The 23,265-nt window shown below is 35.6% G+C and overlaps 3 protein-coding genes across 3 annotated transcripts; all 3 read left to right on the forward strand.

The window, feature by feature from the left end:
* Positions 1 to 854: 854 nt before the first annotated feature.
* On the forward strand, positions 855 to 8,778 carry LOC129320989 (tip elongation aberrant protein 1-like). Its single transcript, XM_054966707.1, has 11 exons — positions 855 to 1,215; positions 1,780 to 1,929; positions 2,247 to 2,411; positions 2,857 to 3,009; positions 3,098 to 3,250; positions 3,738 to 3,902; positions 5,186 to 5,353; positions 5,789 to 5,975; positions 6,084 to 6,267; positions 7,629 to 7,893; positions 8,393 to 8,778. Exons 1-11 carry the CDS (start codon positions 1,029 to 1,031, stop codon positions 8,434 to 8,436), a joined length of 1,821 nt encoding a protein of 606 aa, XP_054822682.1. The 5' UTR covers positions 855 to 1,028; the 3' UTR covers positions 8,437 to 8,778.
* Positions 8,779 to 11,308: 2,530 nt separating this feature from the next.
* On the forward strand, positions 11,309 to 19,932 carry LOC129320085 (uncharacterized). Its single transcript, XM_054965260.1, has 6 exons — positions 11,309 to 11,617; positions 12,402 to 13,824; positions 14,706 to 14,909; positions 15,346 to 16,225; positions 16,490 to 19,085; positions 19,767 to 19,932. The coding sequence occupies exons 2-6, from the start codon at positions 13,671 to 13,673 to the stop codon at positions 19,794 to 19,796; spliced, it is 3,864 nt and encodes a 1,287-aa protein (XP_054821235.1). The 5' UTR covers positions 11,309 to 11,617; positions 12,402 to 13,670; the 3' UTR covers positions 19,797 to 19,932.
* Positions 12,538 to 13,627, forward strand: LOC129319724 (pollen-specific leucine-rich repeat extensin-like protein 1). Its single transcript, XM_054964803.1, has 2 exons — positions 12,538 to 13,511; positions 13,624 to 13,627. The coding sequence occupies exons 1-2, from the start codon at positions 12,538 to 12,540 to the stop codon at positions 13,625 to 13,627; spliced, it is 978 nt and encodes a 325-aa protein (XP_054820778.1).
* Positions 19,933 to 23,265: the final 3,333 nt, after the last annotated feature.

Here is a 23,265-nt window from a genome sequence, read left to right on the forward strand (position 1 = left end):
TATCACCTTGTTGAGTCAAAAAATTAATTCTAGATTGGAGGTATTGATCATTAAAATATTTTATATGTTGGTGAAAACAATGTTCCTCTCATGAATATCATCTTTAGAGTAAATAATTTTCCATCTTTCTTTCAAAATATTTCAACACATGTGAGTGAAGAGCTTTTGCCAAGGGACACTATGTGATCGTGTATTACCCGCTTCTTTTTTTATATTCCAAAGAATACACTCCTGTAAAGATAGAAAAAAAAAGTATTTAATTCAATTTATGTAACTAATTTTAGCCAAACCTAGATCTTCTGCATTAGCTTCATTTTAATGGAAGGATAATGGGTGATCCATTGTTGAAACTCCAAGGGGTTAATTAAATTAAATAAGAGTTTAGGACATTAAGTGTTGTGGCATAGCCGATGGATAAAAATGGACTTTAAAGCCAATATTAATTATCAACAGTCCGCAGTTACATTGATCACAACAATTAACTAGTCCACTAGACTGCTAACCTAACCACAGGCCACCAATCAAAATTTTCCTTATTCAATTTGTATTTTCAACTGTCTTTCTTTCCATTAGCCCCTGCCCGTGGCTTTATCATTTTCTATCTTTACCATTTTTACTCTCGCAGTGTCGCTGTGATATGATCCGAATAGGACACTTCGGTTTCAGAGTTTTATTCCTATTTCCCACCAAACTCACGATGGAGGACTCGGACAAAAAAAATATTGTGCGTCTTAAATCATGATCCTAAAGATATCAAAACTCTTATTCTAAAATAGCAATTATTCTAAAATTCAAGTAGGCTTTTTTATTTATTCAAGAGCTTTTTTAATTAGTTATTCCTGACATAAGTTCCAAGGATATTTATTATTATTCCTCTTATTTTCTGTTGCATGAATGAATTCTCAGAAAATACGCGCTCCAGCAACCCCCGGTCGATAATCTCACTTTCGGCGCCCTAATCTTCAGTTTTCTTTTATTTTTTCCTGTGTTTTCCTCAGCAATTGCTTCGTTGTAATTGAATCTCGAAAATGAGGTGGGAAAAGGTCCAGGTAAAGCCCATACAGGGTCAAGGAGAAGGTGCTGATGAGTTTTCTGGGCCAGGGAGGAGGTGGGGTCACACCTGCAACGCCATCAAAGGAGGGAGACTTCTCTATGTCTTCGGGGGCTACGGCAGAGATAACTGTCAGACCAACCTAGTGCACGTCTTCGACACTGGTGGGTCTACACTGTAATCTCTTGCGTCTTATCTGTTTTCACGCTATCTTGTCTGGAATAAGAAATTTCTTGCCCATTGACGTCGCATTGTTGTTTACTCGGTTTTCTGAGATGAAATGTGAAAAAAAGCTTTTGATAAATCCAGGTTCATGCATGCTGTCATGCTTTCGAATCACAGTTTTCTTGCTTCTAAGAGGATTTGTTCGTCTTTCTTATGGCATTTTTCTGTTATTTGATTCATTCCCATGTCTTTCAGCGAGATACTTGGTGTCCTATAAGAAAATGTAGTTTCTTTCTGTCTTTCTTTTCTTTTTTTGGATTCTTGCGAGTTTGGGGTTGCATTTTTCTTTGTCCCTTTTCTGACGATATTTATTTCTTTATTTTATTGGCTTTAGAAATGCGAGAATAATGTGTCTGATACGTTGTTTGGTGGTTGGTTTTATATAGCGATTTAGTTTATATTTGTATGGGCTTGATGTATTTGTTCATTTATTAATGAACTACTAGCTCTCTGGCAACTCGATGTGAACACTGTCCATTTTATTCCTCTTTGTTGATTTGCAGTCACGCAGACTTGGAGCCAACCATTGATCAAAGGCACCCCACCTACTCCTAGGGACAGCCATAGCTGTACTGCTGTTGGTGATAATCTGTTTGTGTTTGGGGGTACGGATGGGACGAGCCCGCTTAGAGATTTGCACATACTAGACACTTGTGAGTCGTCATTCTGCTATTTCACTATTGGAGTTTGTCGGTCTAATTCATATGCCAATTATGGCTTGAAAACCAAAAACTAATGCTTACCAGGTGATGGAAACCACAGCTTTAGTAAAGAATTCTGAGAATACTTTATGTTTGCCTGTACAAGTTCTGTCCCGCACTTATTTTAAAATGATGGTGATGGAAACCACAGCTTTAGCAAGGAATTCTGAGAATGTTATGCTGCCAATGCCTGACTATGTTTTGTGTGTATAATCTCTTAACTGATTCGTTTCACCATCTAGTACTTACTGATGTTAAATCATTTTTAGCGTCACATACATGGATTTCTCCAAATATAAGAGGAGAGGGACCAGAGGCACGTGAGGGTCATAGTTCTGCTCTTGTTGGTAAACGGCTTTTCATATTTGGCGGTTGTGGAAAATCTACAGAAGACAATGAGGTCTACTATAATGATCTGTACATATTGAATACAGGTGACTTTTCATGAGCATATTGCCAGTTATTAATCAGGCTAGTTCACAATTTATATCCATAATATCTTATGTGAAATCGCAAATAGGTGGCAAAAGTATAATGAAATTGGCTAACATACATGCATATTTTAAACGAAATCCTTAATGATTATTTTTTGGACGTTTTCTTGAACTTGGAAATACGCAGGACTAATTGTAACTTCATGGTCACTTTAGTCAGGAATGAAAAGTTTGTGAGGAATCTCGAGTTTGTGGCTGTGTGTTTAGTGAAAAGTTGGGGTTTAATTGCATGTTGGAGTTCTTAAAGCTTGAGATCCGGAACATTTTAGTTCCCATTTACCTTCCCCTCAACCTGAACAGTGCTTGCTGGAATTTTCGGTATTGTAGCTTTGAATTAGATGGTTGATTGGAAAGATGCTGATAATTCCTCTGCTTTCACTTTTAGAGACATTTGTTTGGAAGTGTGCTGCAACATCAGGCACTCCACCATCTCCCCGTGACAGCCATTCCTGTTCATCTTGGAAAAACAAAATTATTGTGATTGGTGGTGAAGATCGACATGATTATTATTTGTCTGATGTCCATATCCTTGATGCTGGTATCTTATCCGTAATTCATAGAAATATATTTTAATTTGTTATAATATGCATCTTTATGATTTGTTTTGGATCTTTTGTTATCCTTAGATACTCTCATTTGGAGGGAGCTGAATACATCAGGCCAGTTGTTACCGCCTCGGGCTGGTCATTCTACAGTTTCTTTCGGCAAGAACTTGTTTGTTTTTGGGGGATTTACAGATTCCCAAAGTCTATATAATGATCTTTATATGCTTGATGTTGGTATGTTTACTATAGCTATCCCAATACTTTCATGTTTAAATTTCTGTTCTTGATATGTTGTTTAAACAAATGAAGAACCTTACTATGAAAAACTCTGTTTAAAAAAACTTCAAACTAGTAGTGTAACAGCTCCATCATTGTCATAACACTCGGTGGTAGATAGTTTTGGCTCCATGGAGGAAAGGTGTGTGTGTCAATGTCTTTTAACAATATTATTTCCTGCATGTTTCCTTCGGTGCAGAATTTTAAACATTCCTGGTAAGATATTTGATCATATCTGTCGTTTGAACCTTTTGAAGCAGGGCACTTTATTTTCTAGAAATCTGATATTGGTAGCCATTTCAATACTGGTCACTTCTCAATTCTCACTAATCGATTTTTGTAGTTAACCTTATATGTCATCTTTTTAGATCTGAAACTTTAGCTAGATATTTTTAATGTTATTTATTTAACCTTCATGTCATACTTCAACTCTGATTTGGTGCAGATACTGGTCTTTGGACCAAGGTGGCAACTACAGGTGACAGTCCTTGCGCTAGATTTTCTGTATCTGGTGACTGTTTGGACCCAATTATAGGTGGTGTTCTTGTGTTCATTGGTGGTTGTAATAAAAGTCTTGAGGCCCTCGATGATCTGTATTACCTATACACAGGTTCAACAAAGTTTCTTTTATATATATATATATATTACTTAATTTACTCAGTAACATTTGCATATTGTTATTTCTGTAAATTTTTGACAACTAGGCTTCTTATGACGTCACTGGTACTTGAACTGGTTTTCATACTTTTTCTGCAGTAAACACAACCTAACTAACGAAATCAGGTTTCATTTAACAGTACCAAATCAAACACTTCCATTATTAGCTATCCACTTGAACATTTAATTTAACCACTTACTGTAATGATTAATATAACTTAAAATGTGGTCAAAGTTGGAAGTGACGTTAATTCTATTTGAAAAAAAGTGATATTTGGAATTAGATTATCATGTTTTAGTTGTCAAATCGTGTCCTCATAAATTGTAAAGCCTATTCTCGAATTGTGAATTTTGCAAATCATGTCAAATTGTAGGATCTAATGCTATATAGCTTCAAATGGAAAATATGAAGAATGTCTATTCTTATGTGCTTGAAATATGAAATATGAAATTAAACACTTATTTTTATCAGCTAACCACTTAAACATTCAATTTAACTACTTACTGTAGTGATTATTAAAACTTTAACGTGGTCAAAGTTGGAAGTGATATCAATCCGACTTCAAGAACAAGTGATATTTGGATTGGCTTATTAGGTTTTCGTTGTCCAGTCTTGACACCATAAATTGTGAAGCCTATTTCTGAATTGTAAATCATATCAAATTGCAAGATCTAGTGTTATATGGCTTCAAATATATAATATGAAATATGTGAATTGTTATGTGCTTGAAATACTCAAGATAGTAATTTAACCCAAAAGTTCATAAAAGCACTTTACCGTAATTTATGATAATTTCATCGGTCATACATTCATAAGTAATCGATTCCTTGAGTGATGCCAATTAATTTCTTGTTTTCTTTCATTGGAAGAGTCACAGGAAACACTTAACAATGAAACAATATTGAAATGCTAACTCAGTGTTCCAAAAAATTTGATGTCTAACTAGTAGAAAACTGACCTATTAAAATAAAAGAGCAAAAGCAAAATTCACTGGCTTCTGATATGGAGAAGTTTAACTGTCTTGTAGAGAGTTGGGATTACTATGGAAGCACAGACTGTCTAGCTCCTGCAGCGTGTGAAAAAATGAATCCTCATGTGTGATTTTGGGCTTATGATTAATTAAAAAAGAAGTTCAGGAACTCTTATTTTTACTGGTTTAGTTGCACTGAGTTGTGGGGGACTCAACTTTGTGACAAATTGTTGCTTTCAATAATTCTATTTGCTCTGACTTTTAGGTCTTGCTAGGGAGATAGAACAGAGACCAGAGAAGTTATCTTTAAGGAAGCAATTGAAGTTGAAATGCCAAGAACAGAACCTCAATACTGTTCAAAACCGAGGTGTTGTTAGATATGGAGTTCCTGATGTTAGCCAGCCCCTTACAGTGTTGAATTTTAATCAGCCAAGTAAGAATTTGTGTCTTTTATGGAAATTCTGATTCAGAGATATGGTATAATCTAATTTTTGATTTTGCAACGGGCTACACTTTTACATAATTCTATTGGCAGGATTTAGGAAGTTCCTCATACTATATTTGGAGCTTATGTGTACATGTTCTCCCATTGCTATGTTGTTCATGGTCATATAAAGATTTGGGTGATTTGGCTAAAATTGAAGGCGTGCATTTAAATTTGTTCTTCTTTAAATTTGTCATATTATTCATTCGGTTAAGTTAGTGTCAGTGTGGTATTTCAGTGATTCCAACTAATATATGCGTTGTAGTTGATGAAATTGGATCATTTACGTTCCAGTACTTATAATGGAAAGTGATATTAAAAGTAGTTTATTCATATTCAAAGTACCTCTAGTTGACAGCTGAAAATCCAGTATAATATTTGCAGGTAGACAAAATATCCAAGTAAATCAATCCCTGCCTCTTGGAAAGAAAATTTTTCAAGCCAAGCTTACTGATAGCATTCCAGAAGGATATGCTATGGAAACTGTTATTGATGGAAAGCCTCTCCGTGGATTTCTGTTTTTAAACAAACCAAATTCTTTGCAGCCATCTATTCATGCTTCCAGCAGTAGGTAAGTTGTTGTTTCAGTTTATTTTTCAATGGACAATTTGTTATTAACAGTTCATGCTCTTCTGTAGAAAAAAAAATTATTTTAATTTATGTTTAATTCTTAAAACAGGAAAAGGATGTCTTATGAGACCGGTAGTTCTATCACAACTAGTACACGCCCGAACAAATTAAAGGTTTCTAAAGCGCTCAGGCCAGATGAAATGACAAATGTTGGTCATGGGAACCGCTCAGAAGCTGTTGCTCCTCTTGTATCAAGCATCCATACAACAGCTGGTGCTTCTGAGCCACATAAGGTTAAGTTTTCTTTTCTTTTTTCCTTTCCCCCCCTTAAAATTCGTGCTTGTGTTGGATAGAGTCCTTGAAGCAGGCATGGTTACTGATTTTGTAATATTTTATTTGTACACTGGCAGAGATTGACCAATAGAAACAGAGTTAAGAAAAAGTGATTACCTAAGGATTCGATTGGGCTTTATAATTGATAGGAAGTTGGTATCATTTATATGTGTGATCAGCATGTGCGCACGCACTTTGTTGCTTCTTACATTGTTGGAATTTTGAAAGAACTACTACCAATACGAATATTTAGGCCTGTTTAGTTTCTATTCTTATTTTTTATTTTTAAAATCTGTTTTGCAATATATTTTTTAAAATTATTTTTCAAAGCAAAATGAAAGGAAAATTTGTTTGGTTGTATTAATTTAAAAATTTTTAGAATTAAAAAATTTGTCAATAATGATGGTTACCGGAAATTAATGGTGATGGCTTTTGATAATTATTAGTTAAGGTAACCGTAGTTTTCAATAATCAAATATAATATATTTTGAAAAAAGAAAAATAAAATGAAAATAGCTTTAAGATGTTTCTATTTTTTTGATTTTAAAAACAAAAAATGAGAACATTTTTGAAAACAATTTGCTTTAAAATTGTCCTCCAAACAATTTTTTTTTTGTGCTTTTAAAAATAACAACAACAAACCTTATCTCACTAAGTGGAGTCGGCTACATGGATTATATAATGCCATTGTGCTCTATCATTTATTAAGTTTTTAAAAATATTGTTAATTAAAAGGTCTCGCTTAACAATCTCCAAAAGTGTTTTTAAAAACAAAAAACTGTTTTTAAAAACAGAAACCAAACAGGCCCTTCGTGCCTGAGATTACTGTTTTCACTTTGTGAAGCGTTTTTAGATGGTCTTGTATGTACGCACCTTGTGAATGATGCTCTGCTTCCTACTATTAACTTATAGCAGAAATCTATTTTATTGAACTTGCCTGAAGTGTTCCTCCCATGCAATGTGGTTGATCATTCATGATCTAGTCCATTCAATGCTTATGAGATGTTTATCATTGTAGAATTTCTCTGTCTGGACAGAATTAAATTATGTCAAATGTTTCTTTTTATGATTTCATTGGCAAGTTGATGTCCCTGGGGTTGCCAAATAAAGGGTTGTTTGCTTAGTTCTAGTTGTGATGTACGAAAAGTTTACATTCTATATAAATACCATGAATCTGACCTCAGAATGTGATGCACAAGTATGATCTAGTGAGTCTAGTTGGTTTCTAAGGTCCTGAAATGGCCAAATACGATGTATATCCCTAGTAATACTGGTCTGCTCTTGCTGAGGGTTTCTCTATTCATCTTTGATTATCCTGCAGGTACTTTCTGCTAACCCAGAAACAGGAGCTGTTTCTTTGAATCAGGATGATGATAAAAAAAATGAGACACCAAATTCATTGGATGGAAAGTTGACTGATGCAACCTGCTCCAGAACTGGCTTTCCAACTGATGATCAAACTGACCATTTGCGAAGCTTGAATTGTGAAGTTCCTAGGCATGATCAAACAACTGATGCACCAGGCTTCAATGCAGAAGTCCCCGGGCCTGCTGTGGCTGAGGGTTCTACATCTCTGTCAAATCAAGGTATGAAAACAAGGAACGGTTGGTAACTATCCTATGGCTTGTCAAGGAATTCTCACAGAAAATGGCATTTTTGGAGTTACACTTGTTAGGTAGATTGTTAGATGATGAACATGGTGAAACAACCCCGGTGGCGATGACCATTCTTTTTTACAGAAAAAAGTAACAAATCCATCCGAAAGAAAAAGATGGCAATCGGAATCAGATAGCATCCAGAATATCTGATCAAGACCTAATTCTTGTTCAATTTTGTCCGTTAATGGAAATAATAGAAGGATCAAAGATGAGACTGATTATGATGTCAGCTATTTATATTGTGCCCCTTAGTGAAAAATAATTCAACGCTGAATGGTTGTTTTTGGAAGGGTATCCCTGTTTAATTGCATGAAAATTTCAAGTAAACCGGTTTTCTGAGTTTGGAGTTTATTATTGTTGTTATACAAATTGGACTCTTGGTAACATTAATAGTTTCATTCTGATTAACCGATTGGTGGAATGACAGATTGCTCAAGTTCAGCTCCAATGGCCGAACGAAGAACGCAGTGAACTGGCAAAATTCATTTGAACTCAGGAGTCGGGAGATAATTGCTGATGATAATAACTTAGACTTAGCATGCTTGCTGTTTGTACATTCCTCGTCTCAAGGTGATCATAGCTGCATATAACTTGTGATAACCTGCTAACTGGTGGAACATGGTAGTCCCTACAAGATGAGGGGAAAAGGAGGGAGAAAAAAAAGAAATGAAAATAGATTTTTTTTTTTAGAAGTTTACTACAGCGGCTATCTTGTTCTTTTTGTAGCAAGATGGAATGGTAGGATACAGATCTGCACTACATTCTGAACTCTAGTTTTTAGTTTAAATTGAAAGATTCTGTGTTCTTACTCAACTCCTATCTAACTGCTGCCCTCTTTTATCTTTTCCTGTGTGAGAGAGAGAGAGAGAGAGAGAGAGAGAGAAGGGGGGGTCTGAAAGCAATTGGCAATGAAAGAAATTGGGTTAAAAAGGTGTGTATTCAAGTCCCAATTTGGGGTCTGCGCCTGAAAGCTACTGGTAATGAAAGAAATTGGGCGTAGAAAGGTGTGTATTCAAGTCCCAGAGAGGTTGGGAGATGAGCCAGGGGTAAGAGGAGGATGTGGATAAGCTTGGTTTTGTTTGTGTTGCAGGAATGGAAAAAATGACTATTATGTGTCGTTGTCATATAAAGATAATCATGGGGTGTTAAATTGGGCAATTTTTTGGGGGTTACAGGAGAATAAATTTAGTTGAGATATAATCAAACTCAATGCCTTTAGAGGGGGGGAAAACGTTTACTATGCAGCCCGTTGACAACGCTTACTGCCCTGGAATTGATGACAAGATGTAATGTCTTATTATATTTTTCTTTTGTGGAGTGGATGAATTTAATCAATTCAGTACTTGGTTAAATGACATATCAGCATTAGGTAGAGTTTAGTTTTAGTATTATCCATGAAACTAACAGTGGTCTTTTGCAGGTTAAGAGTGGATTGTGCTTTTGCAAATTTTGGCTATGAATCATCAATATTCGACATTATTGTCAATATAAAATATAAAATATAAAATATAAAATTTACGTGAGTTCATATCATTTATTAGTCAAATAATTTTTTTTTAGATTCCATGAAAATTTGTTGTTTCGGTAATTCAGTATACATTTTAATAGATCTCCTGTAAATTTTTTTAAATATTTATTTATTATATTCTTGGCAAAACAAAGGGAAATGATACTTGACACTTCACATACCTTCTTGCTGGATTGGATAATCCGATAATGACAACAGCCCGACAAGGTCACTTTTTTTTGCCCCATTAAACAGCTCTGTCGAGGCAGCAGCCCAACGTACGTGTAATCGACGAACAAAAACGTCATTTTGTTACCAAAAAATGATCTTTAATATTGTATTAAAAAAGGGAGATAGTGAGGACCGTGAGGAGAAAAAATAGTGACAACCCTGAACAACTAGAGGTTCATTTTTGCATAAATGATTTAATAAATCTTTAATTGTGTATAAATGAACATTTAATTGTTCAAGGTTTTCACTGCTTTTTTTTTTCCTCTCCTTTCTTCCAGAAAAAAAAAAATCTCTGATAACTGTAAGTGATCGCAGAATACAATCAGTCTAGGGGCAAGCCCTCATTTTGACAAGTTCTCAATTAATTTACTCAAATTTTTATTGGATAAAAAAATAGCAAAATATAAGAAATCCATTCTCTATTATCAAGTCACCTAGGCCCAAAAATAGAAAAAGGCTTCATTCATAGAAATTTGGTAAAGTCAGAGAAAAATTCTCATGGGACACACTCACTTGGAAGTTGAATCCAACCATCCATCTTCCATAATATCCAGGGCTTTTTCACTCTTAAGACCAATGCTTCCTTCTCGGAACTCAAAAACATAGCCTATGACATCATTACATCAACTCTATTTTCTTATACTTGCAGGGGTTGGGCCTATGGAATAGTGTAATTTTTCACAATATATTAAATCAAGATTCAAATTTTATTTAAAATATATATATATATATATATATTTAATACCTGATCCTATCTTAAATAATATTATTTTTAATACGAGTATTATAGATAATAAAAATATCTACTTTCTCATACTTATAGTTTGTGTTGTGTGTGAATGTGTTTGAGAAATTGCTTAATATCATTTTTTGAAGAGTGATTAATTATTCACTTTCAAAATAATTTTTTAAAAGATATATTTTTTGATTCTAAACTTTTTAATTATTGATTTAATCATTAAACTGTGACTTGAAAGTCAAAACAATTCAGTTTTTTATAATTTAATGATTTAGAACAATTCCATTCTTATAATTTTTTCACTTGACGTAAATTAATTTTTATAATTCTTTAACTTAATAAAATATAAAGATTAAGTTGTATTAAGTTAACATTTGATAACTAAATTGATAAGTGTAAGAAAGTTTAGGGATTAAAAATTATATTATCCTAACAATTTTTTATTAAAAAATAACATTCAATAAAAAATAAATATACTTTATTTTTTATTCTGTATTATTTTCTCTTAACGAAGCAAATTGCAAACTAGCGAGACAAAGTTTTATTGACAGGTTGATTGATTGATATATATATATATATATATATATATAGCCGAAAATCTGGCCCAAAAAAATATAAAACCTAAAATAAATTTTAGTATGAACAAGCTCAAATTGCATATGGAAAATCGATATGACGATTATCTATATAGTATATCACATAAATTGAACAAGCCCCAATTAGGGAAAAAAAGGGCCCCTAATTTTTGATAATTTTTAATGCAATTAAATAGACAATTTTTAAAAATTATTTACTAATTACCAATTACCAGAAGTTAAAATAGAAACATAAAAAAGAAGAAGAAGAAGAAGAAGAAGACGCAAAATTGAAAACCAGGATCCAGATTATCCCAACACCGATTCCGATTCAAGAGGCTTTTGGCTTCCTTTCCTAGATTAAACTGTTCTTAGAAACTTTTCTCTGTTATCACGCTGATAAGAACTTTGGGTTTCGGAATTCCAATGTGCTTGAGCAGAGGGGAGATTCTTACTCAGGGTTTCCACTGCGGAGATTTTTTTTGCCCTCACTCTCACTGTGATAAGAAAACCCTAGAATCCCCAAAGGACCATTAGTGATTTCTTTAGGCCTTCCTAGTCTCAAAGATCAGAGTTTTAATTTTCTCACTCTCTCGTACGGTAAGTCGTGCTAGTTTGTGATTGCTCCCGACGTTAAGGCTGGTTTCTGCTTAGTTTTGCTTCTTTGGAAAGTTTGCTATCCGCTACTTATTTGCAGTATGGTTGCACTGACAATTGGGGAACTTAAGTGTTAATGATGGGTTATTGTGGTTTTATCCATGTGAAAAAGAAGAACAAACCATTGGATTGTTGATAGAAACTTTCAAAATTCCGGGCTCTTAATTTTTGGTCATCACTCTTTACGGAAGATTAGTTGGCGCCAAAAACGCTGTTCCCAAAAATTGCAAAGTTTATTCTGTTGGTCGAAGCATTTCACGCGGAGCAATTCTGGATTGCGCAGAAGAAAGGGAAAATTGGTCCAAGAAATTTATTTCAACACGTTGGGTGAAATCTGGATAATCTTATAACCTATATGAAGAGAAAATGAGACAGAAAGGATACGGTATTTTGAGCATTTGCTGAATGGCATGAGCAATGCGCTAGTTATAAGCGGGAGCGAATTATTTTTTTTTTGCAGACCTAGTATAAAGAAATGAAAGGGAAAAAAATCTGAGCGAACACAGAAACAGCATCTTGAAGTTGTTTTCTATAGTTAGTCACTTATGTGTCATTTTTTTGGTTTCTTGGGCTATTCCACAGTCATATTTTCTCCATGAATTTCTTGAATATTCTCATCCTGATAACTGAATGACCCTGTCACAAGGATTCATAATTTTTATTTGGGTGATTTTCCCTCAACATTCTGCTGCTTCATGCTGTTCTTAAAATTTTATGTTTTTTTCAGGTGATCCCTTGGAGTCTGGAATTGAGCATCAAAACAGTGAAGATTGGGTTTTAAGAAAGAGATTTTTGCATTGCTAGCTAATTGAGCCTGTGCATGTGAGATGTATAACCAAGTGAATCACGGTCCTCACACGCCCATGCAGCCAGCTTATCAACAACGCCACCAAGCTCCACCTCCCCACTTTCACTTCCAGCAAGGTTCTCCTGCGCCCCCGAGCCTACATGTACCCACTACCGTCCCACCTTACGTTGGGCTGTCTGCTTCTCATAACTATATGCATGGGCCTCCTGCTTCATCGTCTACAGTTCCTCTTAATTCTTCTATGCAAAGTCCATCTAGTTTGGTGCAAAATGCTGGTCAATCTTATGTGGTTCCTCGACCTCTGTTGCATGGGAACAGCTTGATGCCTCAAACATTCTCTAGTTTTGGCCAGAACTCACAGCATTCCCCAAATTTGGGGGTCCACACTCATCATATTTCCCCACCAGTTCCACCTCCTCTTTCCAACCCTCGCCGTGAAACATCTTGGGCTCCAGGGTCATCACCTAGAGTTTTGCCTCTGCCCCCTCCTCCGCCTCCCTCATCTCATTCACAAGGACAATCTATGTATCGACATCCTGTTCCACCATGCCCACCTCCGCCAGGTGATGTACAGAGCCTTCAGCATATCCCTCCACCCCCGCCAGCCCCTTCTACTTCTGGTTTTCATGCTTCTACTCCAGATGAAGTTTATCTTCACTCATCTGTTGGGAATTGCCAAGTACTTTCCTGCAGTCACCCACCATTGCCATCTTCTCCGCCCCCATTTCTGCCATCTCCACCGCCTTCTAACTCTCCCATGACCTCTGCATCTGACCTGGCTGTCTCTAATTTGTCCTTTGACTTGCACTCTGATCCCAAGTCTTGTAGTAAGCTTCATAGTTCTGAATTGAGGGCCGTAGATCCTGTTGATGATGTAGTAGCTTCTGATTTGTCTGGAATTGCACCTTTTCCTAAGGAGGTGGAAGTAGTAAAGAGGCAGCTTTTGCTGATAGAGATGGGCTGCCATCAACTAGAAATGCAATTTCAGATCTTCCTCCACCTCCTTGCCGTCCAACAGAAGATAAAACTGTTGAAAAGATTGAAGCGTTATGTCAGCTTATTGTTGAGAATGGTCCTGATATTGAAGATAAGATTTGTCAAGATGAACGTGAAAATCCTGCGTATGCATTTCTGTTTGAAGGTGATCCAGGAACTGAAGCAGCTATTTCCCATAAGTATTTCCTATGGATGAAGAGGAAGTATATTTTGGAATATAGATGGCATGCCAAGAAAAGTGAATCACTGCCAAGGCCTCTAACAGCAGACTCTTCAAGGCAACATGATCATCTGAATGTTGTAACTGAATGTAATTCAGCTGGAGACTCTGACATGGAGATGGAAGGTTAGTATGCTTGCTTATGATCCTGATTCTTGGACTTATCAACATAATGTTATTGAAAGGGTGTTCAAAAATAATTCAAACCGATTACACCAAACCAAACTGGCATGAACCAATCAAAATCAATTATAAATAATGCTTGGTTTGGTTTTCCTTTTAGCAAAACCGATTGGTTCGGTTTAAGTTTTTGTCTTTGAAAACTTGAACTAAACCAAAGCAAACTTTATTATATTTATTTTATATATTTTTATAAATTTCACTAAGTTTTTTTATTTTTCCTGAGTTTATTTATTTGTAAATCGCTAATAAAAAAATTATTACAATTAACTAAATGTTGTCTATAATTTTTTTGATAATTTTTTAAATTTGTAATCAAGTACTTTAAAGATAATATATTAGTTTTTAATAGTTAAATTTGCTAATTAATTGTTAAAAATATTCTTTTGTCCTCCAATTTTTTTTTGGAAATAATAATTAATAGTTAAAAATTATTAGTAATTACGTACCTATATTGATTATGAAAAACATCTCACAAAAGTAAAATAAAACTTGAACAAACCTAAACCAAACCAAACCGCTCGAAAACCGAACCAAACCTATTAAAGGAAAAAACTATATAGGTTCCAAGTTTTGGTGAGCGGATTGGTTTGGTTCAGTTTGTTTACACTATATTGGACTATTTCTTTGTGGCATTAACTTATGGCATCTTTGGTTGTGGTTTGGCATGAGTATTGCTGTTTGCCAAGTATTACACTATAAGCATTTGAAAATTGAATGTGCAAATTCGAGTTACTTTTTTATCTCAACTAAATTTACTATTTGAAGTATCTCTAAGTTTTGGATCAATTTTTCATTTTTCATAATATCGCCTTGGGTTGGCCCAGATGATATCACTTTGTCTGACAAGGACCAGGGCCTGAACAATACAAATGACGGTCTAAACCAGCAGCATGATGCAATTATTGGATTTAGCAGTAAGAACCAAACACATCGGTTGCAGGTTTCCATAGAAAACAACCCTATCAATGATATCTTAGCCAGTGGCATCGCCTGCTCTGGACCCTTGGGAGTCGGCAATGCATGCGAAGGTTCATTGCAGAAAGCCCTGATCATATATATACACAACTTTGTGTATTTTTTTTCTTTTTTCTTTATTTTTTTAATTGGTTGCAGCAATAAAATGCTAACTATTATTTCTTGTCATTGATATTCATGGAAATTAGGGACTATATGCTTGAAAACTGACTCCAACAATTGTGTATATAACTATATTTTGCTCAGGGTCTTTCCAATGTGGTTTATTTAGGAGATGATTTTTTTTCTTTTTGGTATATATATTCAGTCATTAAAGTTCCATGCCTTTAAATTCTTTGTTTCCTTGCTATTGTAGGCTAATCAAAATTATAAGGCATGGTATATTTTAAGATACTGTTCTGGCATCTGATGTCAGAACCATCCTAGTGTTATCTTTTTGCAAGGCCTTTTTCCATATATTGTGTTGATAAGGCTTTTCATAAAATACAGTACCAGAGCATTTATTTGAATTGGAGCAGATGAACACTGCCAAATCAGTTACCAAGGTTCATAGCACAATGGATGATTCTGTAGAAGTGGTTAAATTTCCCGAAGCCAAAGCTGCAGCTCCTTTAGCAGATGATCTCACAGAATGTGGTACTTCTGATCCTTCTGAAGCTAATCCTGATAGAGATTCTGGACAACTAATAAGGAGTGGCAGCCCAATGAGACTTCTTCAAGATTATGCTTCAGATGAGACTTCGGATAATGAAGATGAAACATGCTTGGCAGATGCTAGCACTTTGATAGACTCAAACGCTGCTGCCACCAGTGCTTCTTTTGCCCATAAAGATCTTGGGAGTAGTTTGGAGACAGATATTGGATCCAAAATTTCCACTGCTACTCAACAGGGGTGTGAGCTGCTTTCCAAGACATCTCTGAATGAATCAAAAATGTCTTTGCATCTAGTGCAAGAGGGTGATTTTACCCATACAACCAACATTACAAGTGGGATTAATGATGTATGCGTTGAACATAACCTTGAAAATCAGGATCCTGTGAATTTTGCTGCTTCTATTGAAGCTTCCAAGGGGAAAGATGTCTTGAGTAGTGCTGGCATTGACTGTAGTAGTAAGAGTCTTAATGCTGAGCAAGGCGACAAAAAGACTTCTAGGTTTGAATTGAATCCCTTGAAAGTGGATGAATTTGGAAGATTTGTCAGGGAAGATCCTACAGATAGTGACTCTGATGATTCTCGAAATTGTCGGACTAGGAGGCGGAATGAAAGAGACCGAAGTTGGAGTCGCAGCCGATCTCCTATAGAAAGGAGTGGTAGGAGGAGGAAGAGGAGTCCATGGAGAAGAAAAGATAAGAGAAGCCGATCTCGCAGGTGTGTTGCTGTCTCTAATTTCATGATGCCCTGGTCTGTTAGTTTGATGCTTGTCCTCAGACAAACAGTTAGTGGTAGACGCACAATCCTTCTTTACCTAGTTCTTCGGTTTCATTTCATGAATGTGCTTAAAATCTCCCTTCTCTTGTTTGGGTTTAATTATTTGTCCCTTTTCTTTTAGATTCTTGGATCTTGATTTCTTCCATGCTTTGGAATACTTATTTGAATTCATTGAAATTTTGTTTTCATTTTTCTTCGCTTTAGCTGGTCTCCTTGGAATAGAAGGAGCAGGAGCAGGTCTCCAATCTTGAGACGATCAGGTGAGTTCATTGGTGAGAACATAAAAAGGGACAAGGGAAAATGTTTTGACTTTCTTCGAGGAAAGTGCTACCGTGGAGCAGCTTGTCGTTATTTACACCATGAACCCAATAAGAATGCTAGTTCAAGACGTCATAGGAATAAACATGATCTAGAAGTGTCTTCAAAAAATTCTAGAATTCATGAAGCCAAGAAAAGCATCTCTATGAAACTGTCAGGTGATGAGTGTGAAAGAGGGAGAAGTCAGGATGTGCTACTTCGTCAGAAAGTAAGTGGCTGTTCTACTGGCCAGGAATTAGAACAGAGGCAAGAAGATTCTGTCAAGAATGCTATTATGCCAACTATATCAGATCATGATAGTCAACTGGTTAATGCTCCTCCAACTATATCTGAAAGTTCCAGAGAAGTTGCTCCTGAAGTGAGAGAAACCTTAGCAGCTGTGGAGGAGCCAAAAGGTATCAATCATGATTATGCGGCCTCCTCGAGCCGGCAACACTTGGTTGATGGTTTTCCTTCCAACTCTATAAGCAGTGGTGATGCCTTGAAACTATCTGAGGGTGCATCTCGAGATGTTTTTCCATCAGAAAATGGTTCACCTGTTCAGCTATTGCAATCAAATGTTTCTATTGGAATGATGGAACGTTCTGATCACCCACCACAGATTATAAATAATTCCACCGTGTCTAATTTATTGCCTGATTGTAACAGATTGATAGCCTCTTCCAGTGAGATTTCTAATGGTAAGCCTTTACCATGTATGTTACCATCAACTCAGCTACAGTCTACTTCAAGTTTGACCAGTCAACATATGTCATCAGAGCAGTCTCCATTGAGCTCTCAGGCATCTAAGGAGTTACCTGCGCATAGTTCTGTGGGTTTTCCACTTCATTCTTACCAATTGCCTCCACCACCTGCTCTTTTGCATTCTTTTAGTGGAAATTCTGTCCAACCACAATTGTCCTGGGATTATGTTTCAATGCAGCAAAATACACCCTTTCCTTACCAATCCACCAGAAGAGAGCCTTACACAGGAATCTTGCATGCTCCAAATCCTCACCTTTGTGTACCGCCTAAGAACTCGTGGACATCCTTACCACCACTGCCACCATCACAATTTGCATATAGTTCTAGTTTAAATTCAGGAGCTCCAACATCCTATGTTTCTTCTGAGTTTAATGAAAACAAATTGCATCCGAAAACTGACTTTGTTTCTCAGACTTCTGCGAGGACTGGGAAGCCATCTCACATTCAGGGTTCTGAGTCTCAAGATCAAACTTACCCTACATTGAAGGAGCATTCACGACCTCTGACACATGCAGAAACTCTCTCTTCAAGGCCTCCTTCTCTGGGAAACTTAATCAGTCAATCACATTTGGACCATAATATTGGTAAAGAAGACCATTATAAGCAACTTCCAATGCATGATTCAAAAAGTTTAAGCTCCCCATCTTTTGCTAGCCTGCAATCACAACCTAAGCCCTTTTCATGGGAGTCAGGTGTCAACAGACTACAGACTTCAAGTTACAAGTTGCCTCCAGAAGAGCATTTTAAGTCAGCTACCTTGATTCATCCTTTGTCACAGAAGCAACACACAGTTTATAGTTCACATTATTCTGCATCTGATGGTAATTTGGGTGTACATGTGGAGACTGTATCTGCATCCAGATATCCACCAGATGTTTTGGATAGTAATCATTCAGCTTCTCTTCCAGACTTTGGGGGATCGAGAATTTCTGCTCACTATAATCCCTATGCATCCACCTTTGAACAGCCACTCAGTTCCAAATTCAGTTCAAGTATCTTTAGACAGGAAAAGGACATGATCCATGTAAATAATTATGGCTCTTCTTCCAGTTTGAACCGGACTCCAGTAAATGGGCAAGGTGTTTTTGGTGTTGGATCAAGACAAACAGCTTCTTCTCCTGAATGTGCTAAAGGTATTGGACAGATTCTACCGAGGTCTGGTAGTGACCAATATGATCCACTTTTTGACAGCATCGAACCATCATCTGCTTCTCTCAAGAAATCTCATCGTGATCAAAAGCAGGAAGTTACTGGTGAATCTAACATCTGTCTAAGACCCAAAAGTTCTTTTAAGTCTTTGGATGTAGAAGAGAACAAGCAATGGGAAGTTGGTGCTACAGCCTCTACCTCATCTCAGAACAATGATGAATATGGTGAGACAGCAGATGCAGAAGTAGGTGCTGTCGAAAATGAGAGCCTAAGTAATCCTGTGGATGATGCAGAGATGGCTGCGGGTGAGATTGAGATTGATCAGGTTAAATCTCCAGGTAAAAGAAAGAAGAGCAAGGATTCCAGATCGATGAAACTATTTAAAGTTTCCATTGCGAATTTTGTGAAAGAGGTTTTGAAACCTTCATGGAGGCAGGGTAATATGAGTAAGGTGGCTTTTAAAACCATTGTAAAAAAGACTGTAGATAAGGTGTCAGGGGCCATGAAGGGTCACCGTGTACCCAAGTCCCAAGCAAAGATAAATCAATACATAGACTCTTCACAGCGAAAGTTGACTAAACTTGTGATGGTAATTGTTTTCTCATCCCTTGGTCTGTATTTCCCCAACATCACATAAATTATAGTTTGTTTGCCAATGTTGATTCACTTGGCCTCGTATGCAAAGTGGATGTGCAAGAAAATTTGTGCCTAAACTCTGCATGTTAAAACATATCTTTGTGATGAGAAAATGTGTTTGGAATCTGAAGCCATCGTGTCTCTTGTGGTAGGGGCTAATGTGTTAATGATATGCATCTATTTGATTGATTCAGTCTAAAATTTGTCTTTGTCAGATAGGGCAAATATTTTGACTTTTTTACTTCATTGTTGTGAATCTTCATTGGAAATTATCACTGAAAATTTGTCTCCTTGCCTTTTATTATCTTCAAGCTACTTACGACTTGCAAAGATTCATTTTTAAGAGTGATCCAATATCCCCCCCTTCCTTCGCCTCTCTTTTCTTCATTGAGGGAGTTGTTTTTTTGGAGATATAGAAACTCTCTTCGAATGACTTTGAATGTAGGAAGCTGCTGCTACGTCTCTTCAAGAGGAAAATGGAGATGGAAGGAATTGTTTATATATGAATGATTGTTAAACTATAGTATTAGAAATTTCTTGTTGGACTTGGAAGTTGATCTGCACTTAATTCCAGGTTAGGTCGTTGATATTTTGTTTTACTTTAGTGACGTTCCTGTCTCTACATATTCTGCAGGGCTATGTTGACAAGTATGTCAAGGTGTGAAAGCTTGAACTCATGCCCTTATGTTTCTTCACCTTGCGGCATCACTCAGTGCCACATGCTCAATCTCCTAATGGCCATTTATCAGAAAGAAGTGGAATTTCAATGGGAACGTTTTGGTGCTTCTTGGAAGCTTGTTTTGCCTAATTCAATGCATGCGTACAAGGAGACAAGGGTGCGTGTGGCAATGGTTAATCATCACTCCAGTCGCCTGCAGAATTCTGGGTTAAGCAACGACTAATGTGTATGTAATGAATGCATTTCGTTTTGATATAGTGATTGCTGTGAGTTGCTTTTAATCTGTAGTTAACGTTTCATATTTAGTAGTAGTGTTTGTGGAGAGTTCATCCATTAGTTTTTCCTAGCACGTATTTGGTTTGGCCTTAGGTTTTGCTGTTTTTATAGATGTCATTACTACTTACAAGGAAATGCAATGGAAAAACTTACAGGGAAAAAAGGGATTTTTTTTTTTTTTTGCCTTAGATTAATCACTCTTCGTGGGTTTTGAAAGCCTTAACAAAAGTTTAATAATTTACGTTGATCTTAGAAATAATTTGATTAAAATGAAATAACAATTTTAAATTATCTGCCAGTTTTACTTCTCCTTGCATCATTTCTCTTATTTATTATTGTTTACCCTCTTTCTCTCTCATGATACAAATTTTCGGTGCGAGGACCCAAACAAATCTTTATATCTAAACAGCTGTTGAGCTCAAATGAGTGGATAAGAATGTATATTCATGTTATATTTCTTATGTTAAATTTTTGTTACCAACTCGATCGAGTGTTCTGACCCAAAAACCTTGATTTAGTGTTTTTTATTATCACACACACACACACACACACACACATTGTTTTAAGAATATTTAAGTCTAACTGCGGACACAAATTATTAAAAATAAAAGGATTTTTGTTCACTTTGTCTTTTCTAAACAGATATGCAAAAAATGAATTTCTGAACACCTCGCCCCAAAGCCGAATGTTGTGTTTGTGATTGAATCTTGAATTTTGAAATTTATTTATTACAGACTTTATTCTCTCAATGTTTTTTATTTTCAATTGATTAAATGTTTGAAGTGGAAGTAAGATTAGGAAAAAAAAATATAAAAATTGTGGGAAGAATGTTAATAACTATATATTTTAATTAATTATTAATAAAGGTAAACTTCTGTAAAAGAAGTTTATATTACCAATTTATTTTTTAATATTAATTTTTTATAATTAATATTAATTTATTTAAATTTATGAGTTTTTGACACTCTTTTAATTAAAACTTATCTAAACTTGAGGTTGTACAATCTCACATGCGTAACTAAAAATAACTGGAGTCGAAAATTTTAAAGATAGACTTCAGTTAGATATAACTATAGACAAAATGAAATTGAGATTGTAAGATTTAGGTTGGATTAGATTTGATGTGGATGGGATCGTCAATCACAAAGGGAAAGCTGCGTGTGGCAATCTTATTCGTGATGAAGAGGGTAATGAGAGAGGCGGGTTTATGTCTAATATGGGTTACTTTCCTTGTGCTATGATGGGAATGATAAACATTAGGGATACTTCAGAAAAGTTAATTTGTTTTTTGATTTTATGGAGGCCTTAAAGAACATTTAAAAAAATTCAAGGCATGTTTCACCCCACCTTTGGATCTGCAGACGATATTAGAAAATGCCTCTACATGATTGGGAGGCTTCCTATAAGAATATGTTTAGAGAAGTAAATACATGCACAGATTAGTTAGCATGCAATGCTTTACACTCATATCACTAACATTATACTCCCTTTGTTTCTATATATAAGATATTTTTAATTAAATTATGCAAATTAATAAAAATTAGTTATCTAATTAAAAGCACAACAACATTTTAATTTTTTTTCTAATTATTGTAAATAAAAAATGAATTTTTTTTCAAAACAAATTAATAAAAGTACAACAACATTCTAATTTTACCCCTAATTCATTAAAAAATGTTAACAACTTCTTATATTTAAAGAAAATAAAAGATTCTAAAAGATTTTTTATATATAGGGACAAAGGGGTATTATTTTAGAAACACCTCTTATAATGTTTAGCTATCATGGACTATGATTTTATATATGGTTTTAGAGACATGGATTAATTCCTTCTTATTCCTTGTTCCTTCTTTTTTTTTTTTTATATTAATACAAAACACACCCAAGGCTAGCTAGCCTATACCTTGAGACCCATAATCAAAATCTCTAGCAAGCACCTCATGAAGACCATCAAAAGCATGCATCAAAAAAGTTATCCTTAACATCACGTTGAGCCCAAATTTGGTGAGATAATCGGCATTCATGTTAATGTTACGACAAACCTGCTTAAGATGAACCTCCCACTCCCTCTAAAGCAACTACTATATCACTAGCATGACTCCATACTCATTAAGCTCACTATTGCAACCCTTCATAATTAGATCTAAGGCTTTTGTTGAATCTGTCTCAAGTTTAATTTTACGAAAACCTGCATCCTAGGTCGTTCTTAAACCATGAATACAAGCCTATAGTTCAATCATCAAAGAATCACCTTTATCCATATGACATATAAAACCTTGCAAGAAGTTGCCATGATAGTCCTATAAAAGACCTCTGCAAGCTACAAGAGAAGTGCAATAAGAGTAGGCACCATCAACGTTGCATGGTAGGTGGAACCCATCTACCCCTATCAAATTGGTTCGAATCCTTCCCATGCCCTTTAGAAAGTTTAGATTGAGCAGACTTCATACTATAAAGCATCGTAATGGCATTCACAATCACCATCTCATTGCTGGTTTTGCTATCTTTGAAAATGAAAAAATTTTGCATTTCCATATCCACCAACAAACTACTACAAATAAAGAACCCCAATCATCATAAATCATATTTTGATTTGAGGATCCACCTCACCCAATCATGTAATTACAATCTAAAGAAAACATTCCATATGTAAAGGGGAATTAGGGCCTTCCATAAACATTGTGGAAGGTTGCAATCCCTGAGGGCATGAATAATATCCCCCTTTAACTTTGCATATAGCACTCAAATTATTGTCACAAAGCCCCCGTCTCTTCCAGGCAGAGTTCGCAAGTAATCCCTTATGTAGAACGAGACAATTGAAAGAACGACATCTCTGGGGAATTTTAAGTTTCCATATATTTGAGACCAAATTAGATCAATGTCCTCCTTGTGTTTCTGCTGCAAGCAAGAGTAGGTCGATTTGATAGAAAAGATTCCACTCTTCTCTTATTTCCAATGGATATCACCCCTTGGATAACTTCCAATGCATCTCTAACTTTCTCCCAAGTTTGTTTGATTCAAGACCATATATTAGATCCCGACTTCTTGTTCCTTTTTTCGACCTTCATACTTTTGTTTCTATTTGTAATTTGAAAAAAAAAAACTAAACACAAAGTTCATGGCTTCATTTGATTGGTGGGACCTATTACTACATTTTTTTTTGGAGAATTACATTAAA

Source organism: Prosopis cineraria, unplaced genomic scaffold, assembly GCF_029017545.1.
Source record: "Prosopis cineraria cultivar Desert tree isolate PC_DT_omini unplaced genomic scaffold, ASM2901754v1 PC9, whole genome shotgun sequence".
Classification (NCBI taxonomy): Eukaryota; Viridiplantae; Streptophyta; class Magnoliopsida; order Fabales; family Fabaceae; genus Prosopis; species Prosopis cineraria.